Below are 24,561 nucleotides of genomic sequence, written 5' to 3'. Positions count from 1 at the left end.
ACTAACACAAATCCGGGGGTAGGTTATCGTGGGAAGAGTTGGTCTTGTCGGCGCTTAGCAATGTCGTGAGTAATTTTCAGGTTACTCTGTGGATTGCGAACCGGCTCATCTGCTGGAGGAAATCAAGGAAAACACGATGCAATGGACCGTATGTCCCACTGACGAATCCAGACAATGAAGACCCTAAGGTTGAGTCCCGAAATTGGACTTAACAACCGTGGCCCATAATATTTGCAGACGGGCAGGGCTATAGCCATCGTCAAACAGTACGCAACACGCAGCTATCGATATTGACGTAGCCTAAAAGTCTTGGTCACTTCCAGGTTTCCCCGGAGGCGTACTGCAATTGTGGGGAAGCAGCATGACTTTCTCCGTGTCATGTCCGTGCGAGACGGCATTGTGTGCTATTGCGCCATCGATCTAGGACCGCGAAGGTGAGTTAATCATGAGATATCCAGGATATTCCACGGTAAGTACCTGTATCACTTAAGTAGCTGAATGGTCATTGTGCTTACTTTTCACTACTTTCCCACTTTAGAGAGTGTTCATCGGATCTTTGACACGTTTATGAAAGGAAAGGACTACACAGGCTTACCGCACCACCCAGCACGCCATTAGCCATAGTGTACTTGACGCAGATAAAAGGTTCGAACACAGGGTTACTTGGTTCCCAGAGGACCGCCACTGCTGTTCGGGTGATCACTGCACACATCATCAACCAGTTCCTGAGAGCCGTAGTGCATCTACTTAAAGTCTACAAAAGCCTTCGCAGCCATATCCCACCATGGCACCTGGCCTAGTTGAGACCACAGTTGGGGTCACTCAAGTGGCCACCAAAGACGTGAAGGCCACTTTTAAGCCCACCGGTAACACCCTCAACTACGTTCCCGGCCGCACCACCATCAAAAAGCAACATGAGACATACAAATACGAGGACCTCCGACCCCGATTTCCCGACATCACCTGGCCCGCTCTCACTCCTGTCGAATACCACGACAAAGGCCTGCTAGGCGACGCCAACTTCAAGAACCTCCTCGCCTCCGCCACAGATGTCTTCGACTACAACCCTAAAGTTGGCACTGAGATCCACGGCGTCGACCTCGCCAACCTCACGGACTTGCAGAAGAATGACCTTGCGCGCTTGATTGCTACGCGGGGTGTGGTGTTTTTTAGGGATCAGAAAAACTTCGGCGTTGACGAGCAGCGGGCGCTGGGAATGTACTTCGGAGAGCTGCATAGCCATGCTACGACTGCGATGCCGAGGCGGGAGGGGCTCGAGGATGTGCACGTTGTGTTTACGGGGGAAAACTCGCCAGATCTGAGGGCTCTGTTTACACCGACCTTCCTGTGGCACTCGGATGTAAGTTTGATTCGAACCGACTCCTGTATCGCTGTTGCTAACGCACGCCGAAGGTCACATACGAAGAGCAGCCCCCTTCCTACACTTCCCTCAAGGTTCTCACCGGCCCACCCCGCGGCGCCGGCGGCGACACCCTCTGGTCCTCCCAATATGCAGCCTACGACATGCTCTCGCCCTATATGCAGAAGTACCTCGATTCTCTGACCGCTATCCACTCCGCTGAACTCCAAGCACAGGGCACACGGGAGCTAGGTCGCACTGTTCGCCGCGAGCCCGTGACCACTGCCCACCCTCTTATCCGCACCAATCCTGTCACAGGCTGGAAGTCGCTGTTCTTCAACCCTGGCTTCGTGACCAAGATCATCGGCGTGCCCAAGACCGAGAGCGATGCGATTATCAGGCTACTGAATGAGATTGTGGCGACAAGTCCTGAGGTGCAGGTTCGTTTCCAGTGGAATGAAGGCGATGTTGCTTTCTGGGATAACCGCGTTTGCGTAAGTCGACCCTCTTGTGCGAGAAACAAGAACAGGTGCTGATGGGTGAAAGAACCACTCCGCGAGCTACGGCTTTGCGCCACACCGCAGACACGCCGTGCGCGTATGCTGCCGTGCTGAGCGCCCTTATCTCGATCCGGAAAGCAAAAGCCAGGAGGATGATCTCTCGGCCAGGTATGGCATCCCGAAGGCGAACAAGGATGGCTCGGGCATCGTGAACTACAACGACTGAGCTGGTTTCTCCTGTTCGTTGCTTGGCTCCTCTCTCTATTGAGAGGACGCGTTTGTGGCTTTCCGGTCTAGATAAATTTGCTGCAGCTTAGCGATGGGTATCTGGTTTTCAACGGCAGAATGCGGGTGCATGATATGTTCATGCCTGCTTAATGACATGTGTATCCATACTACTACACCATATGAGCAGCAAACTGTATGGCATATAAGCAATGATGAAAATGAAGATATGTAGTCGACGCCTCTCTATAATTGTAATCTGTGAGCTTGAGTGGTGAGAGATGGTAGCATGATGCTCCACTGGTGAGGCTTCGCCAACCATGCAACAATGAGAACCCGTGTAGATACTTGAATTTCGTTAGAGTGTGTCAACGTAACAGTTGCAAGAAGTTGATTTTGTGATTGCAGGATCAAAGCCGTGTATTGACGAGCAGGTGCACCCAGAACGTAACTCTACAGAGTGACTTCCACCGTTTCCACCCTGAGCAAATGTATGCATGGTCCAATATTTGTTCTTTCCGCAGAACGCCATCTCATCCCTTTTCTGTAAGTCTCGATCCGATGCTGCAACCTCGCAATTTCCAGTCGTACAGCTTCTCATGTCCTCGATGCCGTTTCGCATGTCGCGAATCGTACCATTAATGAATAGTGAAAAAAGTCGATGACCGTAGCTAAAGCCAATGATAACGCTAAAGCGCCGACGCCAAATATGCTCCTGTGCAGAACGCTGCAAATCCAATTCGTCGTAATCCAAGTATGTCCCATAGCCTAATACACTGGTGAACAAAAGCAAATGAAACCATCTCTTGTGAATTGTTCGGGCAGTCCAGCCCTCAAGTTCAATATGTCTGCCCTCATCCTCGCCTCCAAAATCCGGTCAAAGCATCAAAGCTCGCCGGCACCGGCACGCCATTGATACTCATCCACCGCACGTCCACCTCCTTCTTCTCTTCGCTTGCTCGTCTCGCCCCTTCCTTCACTGCTGGAAACCGTGGCGGCGGCCACACTCCGGCTTCAGCGAGTTTGCGCGACATTGCTGGGTGCGTACCCTTGTAGACGCGGAAGAGCTCGTAGCTGAGGTAGGCGGCGGTGCCGATTTCGAGGGCGAGCGCGAGATTTTGGAATTTAGGGGGCGCTATCTTAGTGGCGCGCATTGTGCTTTTGTGCGTGCGAATGGTCGTGGGAGGGGGCTCGTGGCGTGACGTTGGGAGTGGTGATGGGGGTGCGGCGGCGGAGGTGAGAGGTGAGTGGTTGGCGGGCTCGGAGAATTGATCTTGGCGCTACAGGACGATTTGCCGCTGTCTCTTGACTTTTTGGGTCCCGAATCGCACAACTTTGGTTGTGCGCATTACGTTTCATGGCTGCTGCGAATCCGCGATTGTGACTGCACCTAGTAGGCTGGCATCTCTCGACCCATACAACGGCGCTGAACGTCCTGCGCCTGCGGTTTCCCACGTTTGCGACACGCTCCTTCACCACCTACAATATCTCCCTGGCTCCGCTAGCCTAGACACAGGCAGGGTCAAGCCAGCACTGTCTCCAAACGCTCGTTCCTTGAGCACTTGACCGACTGCACCGCGCACCATGGACGATCTCGCCAACCTCGAATACCTGGCCCTGGTCGCCAAAGTGACGGACGAGATACGGAACCATGTCGGCGTGGATGACAAGACGCTCGCCGAATTCATAATCGATCAACATGCAAACGCGAAAGGCCTCGACGACTTCGAGACGCAGCTCAAGGAGATTGGCGCAGAGTTTCCCACCTCGCTCATCAAGAGCATCGATCGTTTGATCCTCACATTACACCCGAAATACAAGAACAAGGGTGGCGCAAATGGCAAGGAAGCTACCCAAGATGGCGGAGACGAGACAGACCGCAAGACGCGCGTGTTCAAGGGCCTGGCAATTCCGGACAAGGAGGTGGAATTCGGGGCAGAAAGCGGCGGGGAGGAGAATGGGAAGGCGCAACTAGATGCACTCGACGATACCTTCGCCATGCTAGAAGGTCTGGCCGGACCTACAGCTGGTGGAGGGCGAAGGGACAGGTCCGCGCGCAAGAGGAGCATGAGCCCACGCGATGACGAGGACCGCGACAGAGGGAGGAACAAGCGGTACAGGCGGTCACGGTCACGGCCACGATCGACTTCAAGGAGCCCTAGGCGACGTCACGATGATCGTCATGATGAACTGATTTTCCAAGACGAGTTTGGACGCGACCGCACCGTAAGACGACAAGACAAGGCACGCTCGCGGAGAAAATATCGCGACGAAGATATAGACGAGTTCCGCCGACCGCCCACGCCGGAGCTTGACGACGAGCCTGTCCTGCACAAGGTATATACTGGCAAGGTGACAGGACTCAAACCGTTTGGTGCCTTCGTCAACCTGCAAGGAGTGCGAGGCAAGGTTGACGGGTTGGTGCACGTTTCACAGATCCAGGATGGTGCGCGTGTGAATGACCCAGCCGATCTCTTGTCGCGAGGGCAAGAGGTCAAGGTCAAGGTGATTAAGATGGAAGGCGGACGCTTAAGCCTTTCAATGAAAGAATGTGATCAGCGGACAGGCCGAGACCTCGCTCCGGCTCAACGTATAGGAACTGGTGCCAATATGTCTGCACTCGGGGGAGGAGCTGGCGACCCTGTTGCTGTCATTGAGGATAGCTTTAACAGTCGAAAAAACGGCATGCGCAAGCGAATGACATCGCCTGAAAGGTGGGAAATAAAACAGCTGATAGCCTCCGGTATCATCCCTAGGTCGGACTATCCAGATATTGACGAAGACTATAACGCACATGTCAACGGCGAGGGCGGTTTTGAAGAGGAAGAGGACGTGGACATTGAACTTACGAACGAGGAGCCCAAGTTTTTAGAGGGTCAGACTGCAAGGGCGTTAGAACTGTCGCCAATCCGTGTCGTCAAAGCCCCCGACGGATCTTTAAACAGGGCTGCAATGCAGGGTGACACTCTTGCACGCGAACGTCGTGATCTACGACAACAAGAAGCTCAAGAGAAGGCTGCAAAGGAGGCTGAAAAGGTTGATCTTAGCAGTCAGTGGAATGACCCAATGGCACAACAACGACAATTTGCGAGCGATCTACGCAATACTCGAACAAATCAAGCGCCCGAGGCTGTACCGGAGTGGAAGAAGGTTGCACAGGGAAAGGCGTCCTTTGGTAAACGTACGGACATGAGCATCAAGGATCAGCGTGAATCTCTTCCAGTCTACAAGTTCCGGACACAACTACTTGAGGCCGTCAAGAATAACCAAATCCTTATTGTCGTGGGCGATACTGGCAGTGGAAAAACGACGCAAATGACACAGTACCTAGCTGAAGCTGGCTACGCGAATGAGCTCATGATAGGCTGCACTCAGCCACGTCGTGTGGCAGCCATGAGCGTAGCAAAGCGTGTCGCCGAAGAAGTCGGCTGCCAACTGGGCAACGAAGTGGGCTACACGATTCGGTTCGAAGACAAGACCGGCCCGGATACACGCATCAAGTACATGACTGATGGTATCCTCCAAAGAGAGATCCTTCTGGATCCTATGTTGAACAAGTATTCCTGCATCATGCTTGACGAGGTATGTTATCTCATAGTTCCCTTCTCGAGGTCTTTTGGTTATAAATGTGTCCGTTCAAACTAACGTAAACAGGCTCACGAGAGGACAATTGCTACGGATGTGCTTTTCGGACTATTGAAGAAAACGTTGAAGCGGAGACCGGATATGAAGATCATCGTGACCTCTGCCACGCTCGACGCAGATAAAGTACGTACATGCCTTATGATTGAAGAAGCTTGGCTAACGTTATAGTAGTTCAGCAGTTATTTCATGGAGGCACCAATCTTCAGTATTCCCGGTAGAACCTTTCCGGTCGAGATCATGTATTCCCGCGAGCCCGAGTCCGATTACTTGGACGCCGCGTTGGTTACGACAATGCAAATCCACTTGACGGAGCCCGCCGGTGATATTCTACTTTTCCTTACGGGTAAGGAGGAGATTGACAGCAGTTGCGAGATTCTCAGCGAGCGAATGAAAGCCTTGGGTCCGAACGTCCCTGAACTGGTAGGTTTATAGAAAAGACTTGGGCCGCAAAACTCTCATACTTACTTAGCCCAGATGATTTTACCAATCTACTCGGCGCTGCCAGGAGAGACTGCGAGTCGCATTTTCGAGCCTGCGCCGCCAGGAACTCGAAAAGTGGTCATTGCTACCAACATTGCCGAGACGAGTTTGACTATCGATGGAATCTACTATGTCATTGATCCCGGCTTCGTAAAGCAGTCGAGCTACGACAGCAAGCTTGGTATGTACCGTTTCCAGATCGGAAGTTGTATCACTAATCTTGTTAGGCATGGATCGACTCCAGATCACACCCATTTCACAGGCGCAAGCGCGACAGCGGAGTGGACGTGCTGGTCGAACGGGTCCTGGTAAATGCTTCAGGCTCTACACCGAAGCAGCTTTCCAGAATGAGATGCTTCCGACCACCATACCTGAGATTCAGCGTCAGAATCTTAGCAACACGATTTTGATGCTGAAAGCCATGGGCATCAACGACCTCCTCCATTTCGATTTCATGGACCCACCGCCCACCAATACGATGCTTGGTGCTTTAGAAGAGCTCTACTGCCTTGGTGCACTAGATGACGAAGGCCTCCTCACGCGTCTCGGCCGCCAAATGGCAGACTTCCCTATGGATCCCTCGCTCTCGAAGGCTCTCCTCACCAGTGTTCAGATGCAGTGTTCCGACGAAGTGCTCACCATCGTTTCCATGATATCCGCCACACAAAACATCTTCCATCGCCCACGGGAAAAGCAACAGCAAGCGGACCAGAAGAAGGCCAAGTTCAACGACCCCTCTGGCGTAAGCAGATGCCCGGATACAAAGTGGACGTGTTTTTCTGGCAGAAGAAGGATTTCTTTCTCGGTTGGATGAGACATGCACCAGGTATCAGTCCACCCTGACTTGACTGGCACTGACTCTTGATAGGACCACATTACGCTACTCAACGTGTACAACGGATGGAAAGCCTCAGGCTTCAGCACACCATGGTGTTTCGAGAATTTCATTCAGCCGAGGAATATGCAGAGGGTCAAAGACGTCCGCCAGCAACTTCTCCAGCTCATGGCGCGGCACAAGCACAACCTCACTTCTTGCGGCCGCAACACGCAGAAAGTCCGACAAGCCCTCTGCTCAGGCTTTTTCCGTAACAGCGCACGCAAGGACCCGTCGGAAGGCTACAAAACGCTCGTCGAGGGCACACCTGTGTTCTTGCATCCGTCGTCGGCGCTCTTCGGCAAGCCCTCGGAACACGTCATTTATCAAAGCTTGGTCGAGACAACGAAGGAGTACATGCATTGCGTCAGTGCCATCGAGCCGAAGTGGCTGGTTGAGGCGGCGCCGACGTTCTTCAAGGTTGCGCCGACGGACAAGCTGAGTCAGAGAAAGAGGGCGGAGAGGATTCAGCCGCTGCATAATAAGTTTGCGGGAGAGGACGATTGGAGATTGAGTGCGCAGAAGAGGCAGGGTAGGGGGGGAGGTGGTACTTGGGGTTAGAAGGATTTGGGTTAGGTTTGGGTGCTGTGGTTTGCTCATGGATAGCTGGTACTTTTCATAGTGCGAATAGATCTGGCCATGCAGGACTTGCATAGTGGTAGCACCCTGTATGATGTTCGGACTGGCAATGTGAAGGTTGATGAAACGTTCACTCGAAAGCGTGGCGGAAGAGCTGTCCATGTCTCCCGTCATGTCCTTATCTGTCCGGCAGTCTGAATCATGGCTCTCTGGCGGAAGCTACAAGAACAAGCTGTGAAGCTGTCGAGACGTCGATAACGATCGTGATCAGCCGCCTATGCTCGACTAACCGTGGAACGAGATACACGCCTTAGACGACAGATTGACGCGGAAATGTCCCTCGTGCCCGCATGCGAATGCCCTTTTGGGGTGGTGCACCATACCCGATCCTCTTTGGCGCAAGACGCTAGCCCCTCCCGTCTCGGCCGCCTCTCCCTCTCTGTCCACCTCATCAACATGCAGATAACGCCAGCCCCTTGGTCTCTAACACACCAATGACTCCATCTTCAACTTGTCGCACGTATACACCTCCAGTCGTGCAAGTTATTCGGAGAGGCGCGGTACTGTGTATACGTTGGCGGCGCTGGACGGTCTCCGAATGCGAGGCGTGGAGGAGGGCTTCCCCGGACGTGGGGTACAAGCTTCAATGGCATCCCGGCTGACCTGCAGCACTATGCACGTCTCGGACAAGGCTACGAGGGGTGGCGTTTCTTGCTGGTGGGGTCGAGGGACCATCTCTCCACAGGGTACGTGGGTTTATAAACCTTCTCATGCTGCACTCGTCTACTCAGGATTGTTAGTCGGCGCATCGCGTATCGTTCATTGTCTTCTTCGTTTCTTGGCCCTGTCGCATTGCTTGGGCGTGTCTTTTGCAGAATGGCGTCTACATATCCCGATCAGAAGGATGTCGATGCGAACGCGATTTCGTCAATCGCGGATGAGAGGTTGGGTTCTGTGTTGGATAAGAACTTTGGCACCGTGAAACCGAAATACTATGGCACCGACTCAGACAGACATGAGATGGAGATGCTGGGAAAGCAGCAGGTCTTGCGAGTGCGTCTGCACACATTCCTCCTTTACCATCCGATCGACCATGCTCATTGATTGCAGCGCAACTTTTCATTCCTAACAATGCTGGGCTTCGCGTCAACCTGTATCGCTTCATGGGAAGGCATCTTCACGTATCTGAACTTCGTATTGACCGACGGCGGCACACCGCTGCTCTTCTGGGGCTTCTTCGCTTGTGCGACGTGCATGACGCTGGTGTACGCAAGTCTGGCCGAGATGTCGTCCATGTCCCCGACTGCTGGCGGTCAATATCACTGGGTTTCCGAATTTGCTCCTCGCAAATACCAGAAGGTGCTAAGCTACTACTCGGGATGGTTGACTGCTGTCGGCTGGCAGGTGTATTTAGCAAGCGTATGCTTTTTGGTAGGCACGACTATTCAAGGACTAATCACTCTGAACAACCTGAGCTACTCCTACGAACGATGGCACGGAACACTGCTCGCTATCGCTGTTGTCGTTTTCACAATTAGCTGGAATACCATTTTTGCATCAAAGTTGCCCAAAGTTGGTAAGTGCCCCTTTCAGGTTGTGTGCAGCATTCCTTTTGGACATACGGTACTGACCCTGCATCAGAGGCCGTAGCTTTGGTCGTCCACATCACCGGTTTCCTGGCCATCATCATCACACTGTGGGCCACCGCCCCTCGTCGCACCGCAGCCGATGCCCTCCTGAACTTCACCAACGATGGCGGCTGGTCCAGCACCGGCCTCAGTGCCATGGTCGGTCTTCTTGCCCCTACTGCTGTCCTCGTTGGCTACGACTGCTCAGTTCACATGTCCGAGGAAATCAAAGACGCCTCCATCGTTCTCCCCCGTGCAATCATGGGAAGCGTAATATTGAACGTCTCCATGCTATTCGTCGCAATCATCACCATTTGCTTCACGCTCGGCGACCCCGCAGAAGTCCTAGCCTCGCCCACCGGCTACGCCTTCATCCAGATGTTTTACAACGCCACGAATTCGCTCGCCGGCGCCTCCGTCATGACCTTTATCATTATTTTCATGCTCTCCGTCTGCGCAGTCTCCGAAGCCGCGGCTTGCTCCCGCCAGATCTGGAGTTTTGCCCGTGATAAAGGTCTCCCCGGCCATACATGGCTTTCTAAGGTCTCGCCGCATTGGAACATTCCTCTCCCTGGCATCATTGTCAGTTTGAGCATCAGTGCGCTCCTCAGCTTGATCAACATCGGTTCCTCTGTCGCGCTGAACGCGATTACCTCTCTAGGCGCCGTCGCAACGCTGATCTCGTACTACCTCACTATCGGGTGCCTCGTACACCGCCGTCTGTTCGGCGCACCGCTACCTGATCGGAGGTGGTCACTAGGACGATGGGGCTTGCTGATCAATGTGGTGGCGTTGATCATTTTGACACCGCTGATCTTCTTCTTGACCTGGCCGTTGACGACGCCTGTGACGGCAGAGACCATGAACTGGAGTAGCGTCATGTTGGCGGCTGTGTTCGTCATCTCGACTACCTATTATCTGGTCAAGGGAAGGAAAGAGTTTAAGGGTCCGGTTGTAGATGTGCATAGGGAGGAGTAAGGACAGGGACTATCAGCATCGAGCACGTCGATCGATAGAGCACTGCTGCTGCGTAAGGCCTGTATCAATATCGCGAATCTTACATAAGTTGATGCAGCTCTTCTTGCATCGATGTGTCTAGTCTACCAGCTTGTGGTCGACGACTGCTCCTTTTCCGCATCCAGTTTGTTGAACTCCTCCGCCACCTGCCCCGTCGCATGAACCCGATGAGGCGTAGACGCTCAAAATGACCACCTTGATCGCTCCTCAAGACGTCCAGCAATTGCAGCTGGATGGACGTGCTTCGCCTCCTCTCCTATCAAATCATTTCTTCTTCCATCCACCAATCAACGTAGACTTGGCCAACCTCATCCAACTGATACAGTCATGCCTCTCGCGCTTCTACAATACTGGACTGGTTTCGATACCGTAAAGGTCGGCTACAAGTATGTTAAATGAAGCGCTTACGATTCAGATTTTCGACGGTCTATGCTAGGGTGACTTGAGCAGTAATACATCTCTATAATTTCAATCTGATACTATATGGCCGATATCCATACTTAGGGGAGAGGTATGATGTAGCGCTAATTCCAATCGTCAATGTCGGCCACTGTGGACGGTTCGAGTTTTCGTTCCTCGTGGAGGGTTCGTCCACAGCTACAGAACGGACCCGCCTATCGCTCGATGTACCTTTTAGAGTCGCATATCTCTTCTACTAATAACGGTCCACAGAGACATCACACGACTTTGGCATCATTGTTCAAATCGATGTAGTAGATGGGAAAGGCCGACGGTGACGCGGGGAAGACGATGAAGGGCGTGCTATACCCCTTCTGGCTACAACACCTCATTGGTGGAAAGTCGCGCACAGAGCAAATGCTCCACTGACGAAGGGAGATCCCCCGGATAATCTTAAGAACCCCAAGGTTTGCGGGGAAGCTTGGGAAAGCTTCGACACTAAGATGCACACGGACTCATTATATGGGAAATGATGCGTCACAACACGGGATTTGGCACGGCCATCTCAGGGTCCAGGCCAGTGAGGTACAAGCTCCAAGACGGAAGAATTTCGTTCACGACGAATAACAGGTACGAGGGATGAGAACCAGGTACCTGGAAGCAAGATAAATAAAAACTTCGGCCAGCTTCTCAAGAAATCTGTACAGGCAAGCTCAGTCCGTTCGCAAGCTACCATAGGTACATCAATCTTCACCATGAAGCTGTCACATTTCCTCGCGTGCTCGCTAGCCTCATTGGCATCAGCTTCTGCTGTCGCATTAGAGAACGACATCCCTGTCGGGGCCTCCATAACCCTACCACGCTCCAGCTCATTGCTCCCTCGTCTTCCTTGGTCAAACGAGAAGCACCGCAAGGACAATTGGGGCAATCGGGTGGAGAAGGACCGCAAGAAGATTACCATCCGCGCGTCAAAGAACGATCGCGATGATATCAGCGCAGACTTTCTCTGGGCCTTGAGGAAAGCGAACCATGGAGGTCTTGTGCATCTTCAGAAGGGGAAGAAGTACGTGATTGGCAAGAAGTTGGACCTTACGTTTCTGAAAGATGTGTATGTCAGGCTAGATGGCGAGTTGAAGGTTGGTAAACTACTGTTCCATGGCCGCTTGTATGTGTGATTGACAATCTGTTTAGTTCACGAATGATATCGAGTATTGGCAAGCCAATAACTTCTACTACGATTTCCAGAAGAGCATTACATTCTGGGTATGGGGTGGAAAGTGAGTACTATCTTTCCACATTCAACTTGTCCGTGCTAATAGTATCCCAGGGACGTCAAGATCTATGGCTCCGGTGTTCTCAATGGCAACGGACAAGCCTGGTGGGATGGCTTTTCTGGCGCAGAGATCCTCGACCCTAACAACAAATACTATCGCCCCATCCTCTTCCTCACTGATAACGCCACCAATATTGAGGTCTCGGGTCTCCATCTGAAAGACTCACCTTGTTGGACGACTTTCTTCGTGCGAACCAAGAATGTCGTGTTTGATGATGTCTATATCGACGCAGTTTCGACCAATGCCTCAACCCTGCCCAAGAACACAGATGGGTTTGACTCGCTCAACGTTGATGGCCTGACTGTGACCAACACCCGTGTCAACGTTGGCGACGATTGCTTCTCGCCGAAGCCCAACACAACGAACATCTTTGTGAAGTACGTATGAACGATGCATATTCATTATCATCCATGGTCGTTTCTTAGACATTACTGACTTCGTCTAGGAACCTCTGGTGCAACGGTACTCATGGCGTATCCATGGGCTCCATTGGGCAGTATCCTGGCGTCAAGGATTACATCTCGAATGCTTGGATCGAGAACGTAACTCTGCTTAATGGTCAGAATGGCGCTCGTCTCAAGGCTTGGGCGGGGCCGAACGTCGGTTACGGCTACATCGACAACATCACTTACAAGGACATTCATATCGAGAATACCGATGCTCCTGTCGTCCTTGATCAATGCTATTTCAACATCAACGAGACGACGTGTGCTGCATATCCATCCCAGGTCAACATTACAAATGTTAAGTTCCTGAACGTTTCCGGCACTAGCAGTGGGAAGAACGGTAGGGTAGTGGCGGACCTTACGTGCAGTCCTGGAGCGACATGCAACGGGATTCACCTTGAAGACATCAACTTGACAAGTCCTGCTGGCAGCCCGGCGCAGATCGTCTGCGACAACATTGAGGGAGACATTGGAGTGGACTGTATTCCCGCGAGCGAGGCAGATGACTGAGCAGCATGAGGTTCTGCATTCCTGGGATCCGTATCGGGGCATCGAGAAGTCAGTGCGTAGAGTAATACTCAACTAATACTCATCAAGTCGCCATCAACAAAGATGATGACAAACTATATGGGAGATGATGTGATGCATGCAGCCATCTCGGCTCGCCGTACAACACCATGAAAAACTTCCAGAAGCCTCATAGTGTGAAGTGATGGGCGGATCGTCGTTCCTGGAGCCCGGGCTGGGCTGGTTTGCATGAAGGGCTCGTGTCGGGTGCAGACATATTACACTAAGGGACCAGTCCGCTCTTGCCGTTGAAGGGCATTTGCGAAGTCTGTGACGAGTCTACAGGCAAGACAAAGCAGCAGCTACACTACGAAGTCGTGGATCGACCCGAGCGGTTGCTTATCGCTAGTCCAGACTTGGATTGGCACCACCGTCCACCCAAGCTCGTCATATAAATCCGGGCCGAGCGTCAATTCATTCTATTAACTTGCCATTTACCCTTATTGCGGTGTGCGAATCGTCCACCTATCGCAAAGTTGATCGCTACTCTTGCAATCTTGTTAAGCGTATCTTGGCCACAAATAGGTCTTTCCTGTGCGGCCGTTGCTGAAAACACGAACTACGCACGTGTCGCAAGACTGCAACCATTGTCATGGTGAAGCAAAGCCGGGTAGACGTGCATGCACCCCACGGATGCAGGCCCAGGAATTGCTGTGCAGCCAGGCTACACTCTGCATGAGCTGGGACTGATACTGCCGTATCTGGAAGGTACTTTCAGAACATACCATGTAATGAAAGGCATGGTTGGCTTCTGTTTGTAGGTACAACTCGACGGCCGCGTAATAGAGGCCAGCACGACCGACTATGCGGCGAAGACGGAGAAATCAAGTCCGTCACACTGCCAGCAAGATGCTTTCTTTTTCGGAAACTTTCAAAGCGAGCCGTTAGCGGCATCTCTAACATAGTCATGCGCTTTGCTTCACGCTTTTCGAAGGTGCAGATACCGTTTCGACGAGGAGCGTAGCTATTTCGATCCTATAATCGCATCTCCCAGGGGCAGTCTGGAACCTTTCTGCAACTTGGGGTCAAGCTTCAGTCGCTGGGCACACCAGTACATAAGGAGGGATCATCTCTGATGATCTTAGCATCGCCCAGCAGTTTCTAGTCAATCTCCTTCCCTCTCGAGGAATCAAGCAAACCATGAGGAACGCTAAGATCTTGGCTGCTGCCGCTTTGGCCTCCGTAGCCCATGCACAATCCCAAATCTATGGTCAATGTAAGACAGATGCTTTCGCAAGTGCTGGGGATTGTACTCATTTTTACACAGGCGGTGGAGTCGGCTGGACAGGAGTCACTACCTGTGTATCTGGAGCATACTGTTCCAAGATCAACGATTGTAAGTTAATGATCTACCTCTGCTCATCTCGGATTGATAATGGCATACTGAACCCTTCACAGACTACTCGCAGTGCCTTCCAGGAACTGCAGGGTCTTCCAATGCTGGTACCACGGCAAAGTCTACTTCAACTACGCTCTCTACCGCTACCAAGACTACGGCCGGAGCGACGCAAGTCACGTCTGCGCCTGCGGTGACGAATTCCGCAAACCCGCTCGCCGGCAAAACGTTCTATGCGAACCCTTACTACTCGTCCGAGATCGTAAACATAGCAGCTCCATCACTGTCTGCTGCTGGATCGGCGGCTCTTGCTGCTAAGGCTACCGATGTCGCTAAAGTTGGCACGTTCTACTGGCTGTAAGGCTGACATGCATTTGTATGTTAGCACAAACTGACATCCTTCAGAGATGTTCGCGCTAAAGTACCTACTATCGCTACTTTCGCGAAGGATGTTCAAACGAAGAATGCCGCCGGTGCAAACTTGGTCCTTCCTCTTGTCGTTTACGATCTACCAGAGCGAGACTGCTCAGCTTTGGCTTCCAATGGCGAACTCTCACTGGCCAACAATGGAGCTGCTCTTTACCAGGGTTATATTGATGATATTGCTGCTCAGATCAAGGCTTTCCCGGGCGTCACGTTCGTCCTCGTCATCGAACCAGACAGCTTGGCCAATCTAGTTACTAACCTCAATGTCCAGAAGTGCGCAAACGCAGCTGATGCCTACAAGACACTGACTGAGTATGCCATAAAGACTCTGAATCTGGCGAACGTTGTCATGTATCTCGACGCTGGACATGCTGGCTGGCTGGGCTGGACCGCTAACATCACCCCTGCTGCACAGCTTTTCGCGGCGATTTACAAGGCCGCCGGTTCCCCGGCTGCTGTTCGAGGCCTGGCAACCAACGTGGCCAATTACAACGCCTGGAGCATTTCGACATGTCCGTCGTACACTCAAGGAAACAGTGTGTGTGACGAGAAGAAATACGTCAACGCCATCGCTCCCATACTCACGGCGAACGGCTTCCCGGCGCACTTCATTACTGATACTGGTGCGTTCAGATCTTTGAACCCCTAACGTCTTAACTATAATTCAGACGTCGGATCGCTGATATGAGATAGGTCGAAACGGAGTGCAGCCTACTAAACAGCAAGCTTGGGGCGACTGGTGCAATGTCATTGGTACTGGCTTCGGTATCCGCCCTAGCACATCCACTGATGACCCTCTTCTGGATGCCTACGTGTGGGTGAAGCCAGGTGGAGAGTGTGACGGTACGTCGAATTCGACCTCGGTCAGGTATGATGCGCACTGCGGATACTCTGATGCTCTCCAACCAGCTCCGGAGGCCGGTACATGGTTCCAGGCGTACTTCGCACAGCTATTGACCAACGCCAATCCGGCCTTCTAATGGGCGGGAAGCTCTTCCATTACTTGTCGAAGCACGGCTACGGATTACAAATGCACATAGTCTTTCGTATTGAATAGAACGTGTCTTGAGTAGAGAGTATTCACATTGATGGAGACGATCCTATGTGCCATGTAGTAAGATTCGAACTCCCGCGCGACATGGCGGGAGCAATCGCCTTCACCAACGATACCTACCATAGGTAGTAATGTTCATGGAACCGGTATCTAAACATTCTTATTAGTGATGAGCGTGTCGTGCTACCTAAAGGACGCAAATATTAATTCGACCCCACATGGCTTATGCGCAAGTGGGCCTCCTTCGGTACAGGCATCATCGCCAACCTCTTCCTGCAAACCTCGGGCCCCTTTCATATAGTCATTCGTTCTAGTACACACAGCGCTGACAGCATATCCACATTATATACACTTCTGAAGTTTACGGCAGCATCGAAATCCTCCGTGGCGCAATTGGCTAGCGCGTCTGACTGTTAAGTCCTCACCGACGAAGCGATCAGGAGGTTCGTGGTTCGAGCCCACGCGGGGGAGTCATTCGTTTTCGTGTTATTTTTTGGCGTGTTGGAAAGCAGACGAACTGATCTTGCTTGAAGGCGGAATGTGCGAAAACTTAAGAAACTTCAGATGTTTAGCGACGGCGCTAGGTAATGCATTGGTTGGACTTCAGCGTACAAGGGCTTTAACGATATTCGGCGTCTGTTCTACGCCAGTTCGAATTTCTCTCTTGGGAGGCATGGAATTCCATGATTTGGTGCGTTTTGAAAGTGGCGTACAGAAATAGTTCACAACGTCAATACTAAGGGGACCTATTTGCCTTATTCTGGCGGCCACGAGGCAACTCTGCACGTACTTAACACGCGCTAGATGGAAGGCATATCTGCAAGTTACATTAGCCTAGCTTCATCTAGACGAATACACGGCGCGTATTCAGAAATTACTCTGTGTATGCTGGTTATAGCTACGTTGTAATGCACACTTCATTTGCAATATCTTCCGTGAAAGAATGTGCCATTGTACTTCAGAATTAGAGTAATAACGGAGGATATTGCTGGCGATATATCAACGTGTCGCCCATAGAAAGGCAAGAAACGAGGTGCACGCCACCGGATCGCGCTGGTGCAAGCGGCGACAGGACTGAATGTAATTATGGCGCAATACACGTGGACAGTTCCTGACTATTCGCGTGAGATTGTATCAGATTGCGCATACGCGCGGGGGAAGAAGGGTTGCGAGCTACAAGAAGTCGGTCCGACATCGTCCAGAACCAATCCTATTGATCCACTCTTTCTCATAAGCCAACCTTGACCCGACTCTTTCGTTGATCTAAAGAGTGATTTGTTCCAGTTTCGTACTTCGTTCATCAGCTCGGGCTGACGGAAAGATTTTCGGAAAGAATGCACAAGGGCTGGTGGCTCTAGGGTCATTACCATGTAGTCCACTCCTGTTCCGTAAGGACACAAGATTGTTCGAAGCAGCACGAATGGAGATGATGGAAGAGGTGTACGTCCCGATGCGCCTGAACGTGGTTGTGGAGCTTCACGCGGGGCAACGATGACGTAACTACCATGGCGGAAGGAAAAGGCCCACGGCGCGCTCAAATACTATGTAAGTCGGTGATGAAGACAGCTTGCATTGGCCAGATGCCATCAAGCGATTGAACATGCAAGGACCTATACTGTTGCAAATGATACATCTTGCAACTAGGTCATAAATCAAGGGCGATCCTTGCCTAGAATCGAATGCACCTGCATGTTTTTACGGTAGGACCGAGCGACCCACATAACCCATGACGTGCGATTCCTGAACACGGTGGAAGTCCCCATCCACTTATTAATATCCTCCAAATAACTCCGTACGCTTTCCTCCAGAACACATTAAGACAGAGACAACACCAGAATGTCGGTACAGAGGAAAGCCCGAACGCAACCTCCAGGCCTGTACGTGGGCACAGACAAACACCGTTGGTGGAAAGAAGCCGTCGTCTACCAGGTAGCGATCTGAGAACATACTGTGAGAGCAAACGATACTGACACACACAGATATACCCTGCTTCTTTCCTTGACACGAATGGCGATGGGTGGGGTAGGTGCCCTCGTAGACGAGACAACGATGGCGCATCAGCTTATCACATGAATCATAGGCGATGTTCCCGGGATTACTCAAAAGCTGGATTATCTCAAAGATTTGGGTGTCGACGTGATATGGGTCTCTCCAAGTAAGCAATCTTATGATAGTGGAACAGTTGGTTGACAGCAAGACAGTTTACAAAAGCCCTCAGGCAGATATGGGATATGACATTGCAGAGTATATCCACCCCTGGCATCCGCTTAGGGGAACCTCAGCTAACTCGGCATCCCGCTTTTAGCTACGAGGACATCGATTCCAGCTATGGCACGCTCGCTGACGTTGACAATCTCATCAAAGAGGTCAAAAGACGCGACATGAGACTCGTCATGGACCTTGTTGTCAACCACACATCGGATCAACATGCATGGTTTCTTGATTCGCGCTCTTCCAAAACCTCATCGAAACGAGACTGGTACATCTGGAAGCCCGCTAGATATGACACTGATGGAAATCGTCATCCTCCCAATAACTGGGCACAAATTCTTGGTGAGGCAAATCCCGCGTGGACTTGGGACGAGCAGACGCAAGAATACTATCTTTCCTTGTTTACACCGGAACAACCGGACCTAAACTGGGAGAATCCTGATGTTCGAGAAGCTGTCCACAATGTTCTGCGCTTTTGGCTCGATCGTGGCGCATCTGGTTTCAGGATGGATGTCATAAACCTGATCTCGAAGGTGCAAGGTTTCCCGGATGCCGATGCTGTCGTACCAGGGCACGAGTACCAACCTGGTGACAAGTACTTCGCCAATGGACCTCGATTGCACGAATGGCTCAAGGAGATCAATCGCCAGGTGCTTTCGCAATATGACACTATCACGGTGGGTGAGATGCCGTTCGTCCGCGATGAAGATGAAATTATTCGCGTCGTTGGCGCAGAGTCCGAAGAGCTCAACATGATTTTTGCGTTCGACCTTGTTGATATCGATAACGTTCCCGGTGACTTCAAGTTCACTTTACACCCTTGGGACGCCCGTGACCTAAAACGCATCGTCACCAGGTTACAAAAGCTCATGCTAGAACGGGATGGCTGGAGTGAGTTGCCATTACTAGATTTTTATAACCCCATATTCACAGTTACTGACTTTTGCTATAGACTCACTGTTCGTCGAGAACCACGACCAGCCCCGTAGCGTATCCCGCTATACTGACGATAACGATGATTGGCGTGAAGTTGGTGCGAAGTTGTTGTGTATGATGCAGACAACCCTAGCTGGTACGATATACGTCTACCAAGGCGAAGAGATTGGTATGCGCAATGTGCCGCCCAGCTGGGGCCCGGAGGAGTATAAGGATATAGAAAGCATTAACTTCTTCAAGAAGTGGGTTCCTCTCCCTGCATGACATACCTCAGCTGATTAGGAATAGATATGCTGAGATGTATCCTAATGATTCCGAAAAGCAAGCGTACGCTCGCAGAATAATGCAGCGCAAAGCCCGCGACAACGCTCGCACACCGGTGCAATGGGATGACACGACCCACGCTGGTTTTACTTCCGCGACTTCAGAGCCATGGATGCGCGTGAACGACGACTACACATATGTGAACGTGGAAGCGCAAACCTCCGGATCAAGTGCTTCCACCTCAGTCCACGCCTTCTGGAAGCGTAGCCTGGAGTACCGTAAACAAAACAAGGAGCTTTATGTCTACGGCGATTTTGACCTTGTGAATCCAGACAATGAACCTAATAGTGCCGAGATTATGGCATATCGACGTTGGAGCGAGGATCGGGCTGTACTGGTCATATTGAACTTCAGCGGGAAAGAGGTGCAATGGGATCTAGTTGACGGATTGAAGGTAAATACATGGGTTGCTGGAAACTACGGCGAAGCGGATCTGGAGGAGAAATCAAAGAGCGGCTCGGTGTCAATGAAACCTTGGGAGGGCCTGATAGGAGAGCTTGAGTAGGTGCGACATCAATCAGATACAGCACTTGAGTGATTGGCATACTCTAAAGATCACGGTTGTGCTTTGTGTACGCAGAAACCATATATTATGCCGCAGCTATGCGATATAACCCCATTTATGGAAATTGGGCATTTGCTATTTTGCTGATCATCAGCTGAAACAAAGCTCTGGAAACATATTCCAAGCTGTCTTCAACGCAACCATTCCTGCTTCTGGATCCTTTTCCAAACTTGACCCGCCTAGGTGTGTCATCACTACCGGTGGGACGGGTACCAATGGTGCTTAAGAGACTGGTGGAAAAGGAGATGACCTGTATAGGACTAGCAAGTTCTTCGAGCAACGGAATAAGTTTCCGAACCATCAATGATCAATCCTGCTGGCCTTCCGCAAACTCTTGGTGAGTGCGCTTCTTCAAGATCGGGCACATCGGTGTGATGGTGGGACCTGATCCGTTCTGCTCACCCGTAGGCAGTTCGGCCACAGGCATATCGATGCCTCCCTCTGCATCCGCGTGCGTACCGGGATCCGCGTCCGTATTTTCTGCAAGACTTTCATCTGCGAGGTCGTCCTCCTTGTTGTCGCTGAAATCGTCTTTGGTTTTGTTAACGACCACCTCCGGTGAGCGCTTCAGCACCTCCACAAGAACTTCGAATCCTTCACCTTTGTTGAAATCGAAGAATTCTGCACGACGACCGCACCAGACGAAGACGAACATTGTGAGAGCCCTAAGCTCTGTGAACCATTGGAGAGACTCGGCAAAGCTAGAGCCGGGATACTCGTAGCGGAGAGCAGATACACGGTTGAACGGAGCTGAGTACTTGGTCTTGATTCGAGCAAGCTCTTTGTTCTCGTGTATGATCTTCTCTGGATACCGAGCTCCGATGTTGAAGAACAACATTTTGTTGCCCGTTTTGTCACCGAAACACACCCGCATAGCCCCACCGAAGCTAGAGCCGACCTCAACGTATTCATTTTGTTGCGGTGTGTTGTCGATCCAGAATTTGAACTTCGAGTTGGAAGGAAAATTCTCGGTGATCCCCGGAATTTCCGTGTCTAGGCGCTCTTCGAGCTCACTACGGGTGTATCTGGTTTTACGGCGAGGCATGATTGATCTTGCCGGTCCTTTTCCTTGCCCGCGACCGCGTCTGTGCCAGCTTTGGATTAGCTTCAATGAACGATGGAGCCGCTGTTGTACTTACAGGTGATACGGATGGAGTTATTGAGCGTATAGGCGCAGCAAGGACACCTACTTCTGCTCTAATCTGCCGGCGGCACCTATACTGGATATTTGGAAGGTAAGAGGACAACAAGGCTGATTTGGATCTATGTAGTGAGTATACGCAGCTTACTCTGAGCCGTGCCTGTGCGACTACGAGGTGAGAGAAAGGTAAGAGACATAACCATTAGATTACTGACGTAGAAGTACCCAATTACGATGCGGACGCGTGCTTAAAGATACTATGATTGCTAGGTCATCGACAAGAGACTGGCTACCGTAAGCATCCTAATCATCTCAACTTGCTCCCAAGTTTGCCATCGCCGCGACAAAAACTTTCCAGCTTGCACCAAATTCATGATACACATCCACGTGTCGATCCGTTACGAAAATATACTTCGCCATACCTTGCAAAGTATGCACAACGAACTCTTCAACAGCCTCTTCCGGAACAGCATGAATCATGTAGCTCGTACTCTCCGGGTCGAATGTGGAACTTGCAAGCCAATTCCGAGACTCGTTAGACTGGAAATCGAAATATCGCACTTCCGCTACCGTAGTAATATCCACTCCGGGACTAGCGAGTCTTCCGTCAATCGATGTGCCTGGGTTGTGTATGACCTGGATCCTACAGTTAGCCGTCCACTTTGACCGGTACGGAAGAACAAACCAGTCTATCACCGAGCCGCTGTTTGGACTCCTTCACTTTCCTTGTGATAGCTCCAAGATAGTCCTTCACCTCATTTGTGAAAATATTGGGTGTTTCATCAAAGAAAATCCCGTTGATACCCAAATCTAAGACTCCATCTTCCACAGCCCAAGTTGCATATCGATCGATGTCTGTGAAGACTTCCTCAATGGTTCGCTTGCAGTACGCTGTGCTCACATAGCCTACGGTTCGTACGTTGGGCTGGGCGTTCAACTTCGGAATTTCGCGAATATAGTCTGCGTTCGGCCACCAAGGCTCCGATCCAGGCCCGCTGTTTGGATTCACGATCACGACAAAATTAAGCGCTGGGTTGGATATAACGCTAGATATAATGAGCAATGTACTTATATGACTTAGGGTCGACAAAGTTACGCTTCGAACAGTGGATCCCAAGCCCCTGGACTTGGATAGATATACAATGGCACAATAATTTCGGATTTTGGGGCTGGAGGGTACATAGTGAAGTTTCGCAGCGCACGCACGTGGGATAGCGGGCGTTTTTATGCACCTGCCGGCATCCCTGCTATAGCTGGCCAATAGATTAGAAGCCACGTTGCTCGATTCCTGTGCCTCACTTATATGTTCAAGGAAATTTGCCATGTCTATCCGCATGATCGCCAGCGAGCTCCGAATATCTCTGTAGTCGTTTAACTCCTCGACTGAATAGACAACCTTAGCGTCGTGAAAGTAGAAGTCATCTTTAGCGCCACCGATCAGCGGCACAAGCAGAGCAGCCACAATCGGCGAGTCTAGACAGCACGTATGTGAACAGGGGTTTAGAAGACGTAGGAGGATGGAAACAGCGATACGGAGGTTAATTACGCTCTCACAGCTGTCAAGCAGTCCCTTCGCGTACTACAGTCATACCATAGGCATTGACACTCAATAACCAAGTCAAATTACAGCTGATCCCACGATTATTGCCTAAAAGCACGAGATGCAAGGGTCGAAAGAGGTAACGTTGGTAGACCGTGCCCAACAACCTTCAATTTGCAAGTTCGCTTGAGGTCCAAAACTTCCCTTCCTCAGACAGATACTGCCAATGGCGACCTCTCCATCGATGCACCTTTGAAAAGTTCCTGTTCGTGTCTCCTGTGTCGTTGAATATCCAAGGTTCCTGCCCCTAGAAACCGGAATCCAGCTGTTGCTTCCACGGATTGCGCTAGCTTGCGAGTCGGCTGTGCATGTGGCTGATCCGATATGTCACGGCCGCAGAAGGCTCTATATCATTGGTTTTTGGGGTCGTTTCTCTCGATCACGCATAGGAGCTCCGGGAATACCTGCCGAGGAGGAACTCGCCAGCCAGAACACTACCGGTGATCGAAAAGAAGAACCCGACGTCGTAGGACATGATTGCAAGCATGCTGTATACCTATAAGTGGCGTTATGGTCGCTCTGCTGAATGTGCTTACAGTATATATGCGATGATCGCTCTTGCGAATTCCAATAGTGCCCGAATCCCGTCCTCTTTCACATTACGACCTTCGTCTGCTACCCAAAAATGTCCCACAAAATTACGCTTCTCGTTTGTTACGAGTGAACCGTCCGGTCTGAGTGGTTGGGCTTCTCCATTTGCAACGTCATGAAGGCCGACATAATCTTCATGACCTATTGTTTTTCGTTCCGTCGTTTTCCATAAGCGCTCAAGTTGAAACTTCACCACACCGAGGAATCGTCCGAGGAGCCCCAGAGTAAAAAGTAGCACGATAGTGATGCCATAACTTGTTGACGATCTCAAAGCCCAGTCCGTGAACATCTCAAAGGAAGTTCCGGCTGTCCCTATCGAGGGTCGGTTTTCGGGATCCATCTTGGCTTCGGGTGCAAACGCGTTGATTGCGAGCGTCGATAATAACCTTTAAGGAAAAGGGAACTATGAGGAGGAAAGCTGTACATTTAATGAGCAAGTCACGCTGATAGTGTCCGGAGTCCGGGGTGAGGAGATTGTGCCATGCTAGCGGGCGCACCCCTGTCGAAACAATCGTACCTTGACAATTCGTCAACATCACATGTCCTTCAGTCCTCACCTTCTACATATCTATTATACCTTTACCTGATCTGGGCCTTGGAGCAAACCGGCCGTGAATCTGAGTTCCTCTCGAGATTCCGACATTGACGCCGCGCCTTCGACAAGCGCGTTGTCGCAACAGGCACCCCTACAGACTAAAGCATATACTATGATAGTATGGACGTTTTGTACTATATGTGGAGATACCTCTTCGGTGTCCTCATCCGGCCGTAATTCCCTTTTAGCTTCTGACACGGCCATCAATCTCACGAGCTAGCTAGAGGACAGAAAGCATACCGCCTAAAGTCCCAGCGTACGGGCTGAGAGGATCAAAGTCTTGCTGGTGCATAAAACAGTTCGAAAGGGGCAGCACTATCATTACAGGATACAAATTGCGAAATACATATGGCGATGTGTCAGGCTGAGCGAAGTTTTATTGGCATCCCGACATGGACGAAGTAGGTGATAGTGCACCAGGTAGTTTTACGTGACTGTATGAAATCGTATTTTTCAAACGCCTCTTGACCATCCAGTCGCGTGCCTTTCGAGGATGCGATTGTGTTCGACATGGTTTTGGACCTAGTGGCAGACAACTTTGAGCCGTACACCAAAACCAATGAAGACGGGCCCGGATCGCAGCTGAGGATAATACGGTTGGTTGAAAAAGCGCATAGAGAGGCGACGAAGGTCGCGGACATAGCATATAGTAAGTTCAACATCATTGTTGCTGGATGCGTTGTAACCCTACTTGACACAATCCAAGGGAAACTCCGGTTGTAGGTGCA

At 51.1% G+C, this 24,561-nt stretch overlaps 8 protein-coding genes and 1 non-coding gene across 9 annotated transcripts; 7 read left to right on the top strand and 2 right to left on the bottom strand.

The window, feature by feature from the left end:
• Positions 1 to 784: 784 nt before the first annotated feature.
• N0V89_007133 (uncharacterized protein) lies at positions 785 to 2,086 on the top strand (the record flags this gene model as incomplete). The annotated part of the gene is made up of 3 exons (XM_056215898.1): positions 785 to 1,360; positions 1,414 to 1,854; positions 1,907 to 2,086. 3 exons carry the CDS (start codon positions 785 to 787, stop codon positions 2,084 to 2,086), a joined length of 1,197 nt encoding a protein of 398 aa, XP_056070145.1.
• A 1,583-nt stretch (positions 2,087 to 3,669) lies between these two features.
• On the top strand, positions 3,670 to 7,645 carry PRP22 (DEAH-box ATP-dependent RNA helicase prp22; the record flags this gene model as incomplete). The annotated part of the gene is made up of 6 exons (XM_056215897.1): positions 3,670 to 5,667; positions 5,740 to 5,853; positions 5,902 to 6,150; positions 6,205 to 6,391; positions 6,438 to 6,952; positions 7,079 to 7,645. 6 exons carry the CDS (start codon positions 3,670 to 3,672, stop codon positions 7,643 to 7,645), a joined length of 3,630 nt encoding a protein of 1,209 aa, XP_056070144.1.
• An 894-nt stretch (positions 7,646 to 8,539) lies between these two features.
• On the top strand, positions 8,540 to 10,269 carry N0V89_007131 (uncharacterized protein; the record flags this gene model as incomplete). The annotated part of the gene is made up of 3 exons (XM_056215896.1): positions 8,540 to 8,716; positions 8,774 to 9,067; positions 9,307 to 10,269. 3 exons carry the CDS (start codon positions 8,540 to 8,542, stop codon positions 10,267 to 10,269), a joined length of 1,434 nt encoding a protein of 477 aa, XP_056070143.1.
• Positions 10,270 to 11,239: 970 nt separating this feature from the next.
• Positions 11,240 to 12,997, top strand: N0V89_007130 (uncharacterized protein; the record flags this gene model as incomplete). The annotated part of the gene is made up of 5 exons (XM_056215895.1): positions 11,240 to 11,243; positions 11,338 to 11,843; positions 11,899 to 11,984; positions 12,035 to 12,418; positions 12,487 to 12,997. The coding sequence occupies 5 exons, from the start codon at positions 11,240 to 11,242 to the stop codon at positions 12,995 to 12,997; spliced, it is 1,491 nt and encodes a 496-aa protein (XP_056070142.1).
• A 1,197-nt stretch (positions 12,998 to 14,194) lies between these two features.
• On the top strand, positions 14,195 to 15,796 carry N0V89_007129 (uncharacterized protein; the record flags this gene model as incomplete). Its single annotated transcript, XM_056215894.1, has 5 exons — positions 14,195 to 14,270; positions 14,322 to 14,390; positions 14,453 to 14,747; positions 14,796 to 15,439; positions 15,510 to 15,796. The coding sequence occupies 5 exons, from the start codon at positions 14,195 to 14,197 to the stop codon at positions 15,794 to 15,796; spliced, it is 1,371 nt and encodes a 456-aa protein (XP_056070141.1).
• A 452-nt stretch (positions 15,797 to 16,248) lies between these two features.
• Positions 16,249 to 16,341, top strand: N0V89_007128. The gene has a single exon. It is a non-coding gene; the product is annotated as a tRNA-Asn (tRNA).
• Positions 16,342 to 17,706: 1,365 nt separating this feature from the next.
• On the top strand, positions 17,707 to 19,846 carry N0V89_007127 (uncharacterized protein; the record flags this gene model as incomplete). The annotated part of the gene is made up of 4 exons (XM_056215893.1): positions 17,707 to 17,799; positions 18,072 to 18,972; positions 19,034 to 19,259; positions 19,306 to 19,846. The coding sequence occupies 4 exons, from the start codon at positions 17,707 to 17,709 to the stop codon at positions 19,844 to 19,846; spliced, it is 1,761 nt and encodes a 586-aa protein (XP_056070140.1).
• Positions 19,847 to 20,213: 367 nt separating this feature from the next.
• Positions 20,214 to 20,951, bottom strand: N0V89_007126 (uncharacterized protein; the record flags this gene model as incomplete). The annotated part of the gene is made up of 1 exon (XM_056215892.1): positions 20,214 to 20,951. One exon carries the CDS (start codon positions 20,949 to 20,951, stop codon positions 20,214 to 20,216), a length of 738 nt encoding a protein of 245 aa, XP_056070139.1.
• A 745-nt stretch (positions 20,952 to 21,696) lies between these two features.
• Positions 21,697 to 23,578, bottom strand: N0V89_007125 (uncharacterized protein; the record flags this gene model as incomplete). Its single annotated transcript, XM_056215891.1, has 2 exons — positions 21,697 to 22,093; positions 23,184 to 23,578. The coding sequence occupies 2 exons, from the start codon at positions 23,576 to 23,578 to the stop codon at positions 21,697 to 21,699; spliced, it is 792 nt and encodes a 263-aa protein (XP_056070138.1).
• Between the last annotated feature and the right edge of the window lie 983 nt (positions 23,579 to 24,561).

This window comes from Didymosphaeria variabile, assembly GCF_027946475.1.
Source record: "Didymosphaeria variabile strain IMI 356815 chromosome Unknown scaffold_5, whole genome shotgun sequence".
Taxonomy (NCBI): Eukaryota; Fungi; Ascomycota; class Dothideomycetes; order Pleosporales; family Didymosphaeriaceae; genus Didymosphaeria; species Didymosphaeria variabile.
The sequence above is the reverse complement of the archived record's forward strand: the minus strand, read 5'-3'. Positions and strand labels throughout refer to the sequence as shown.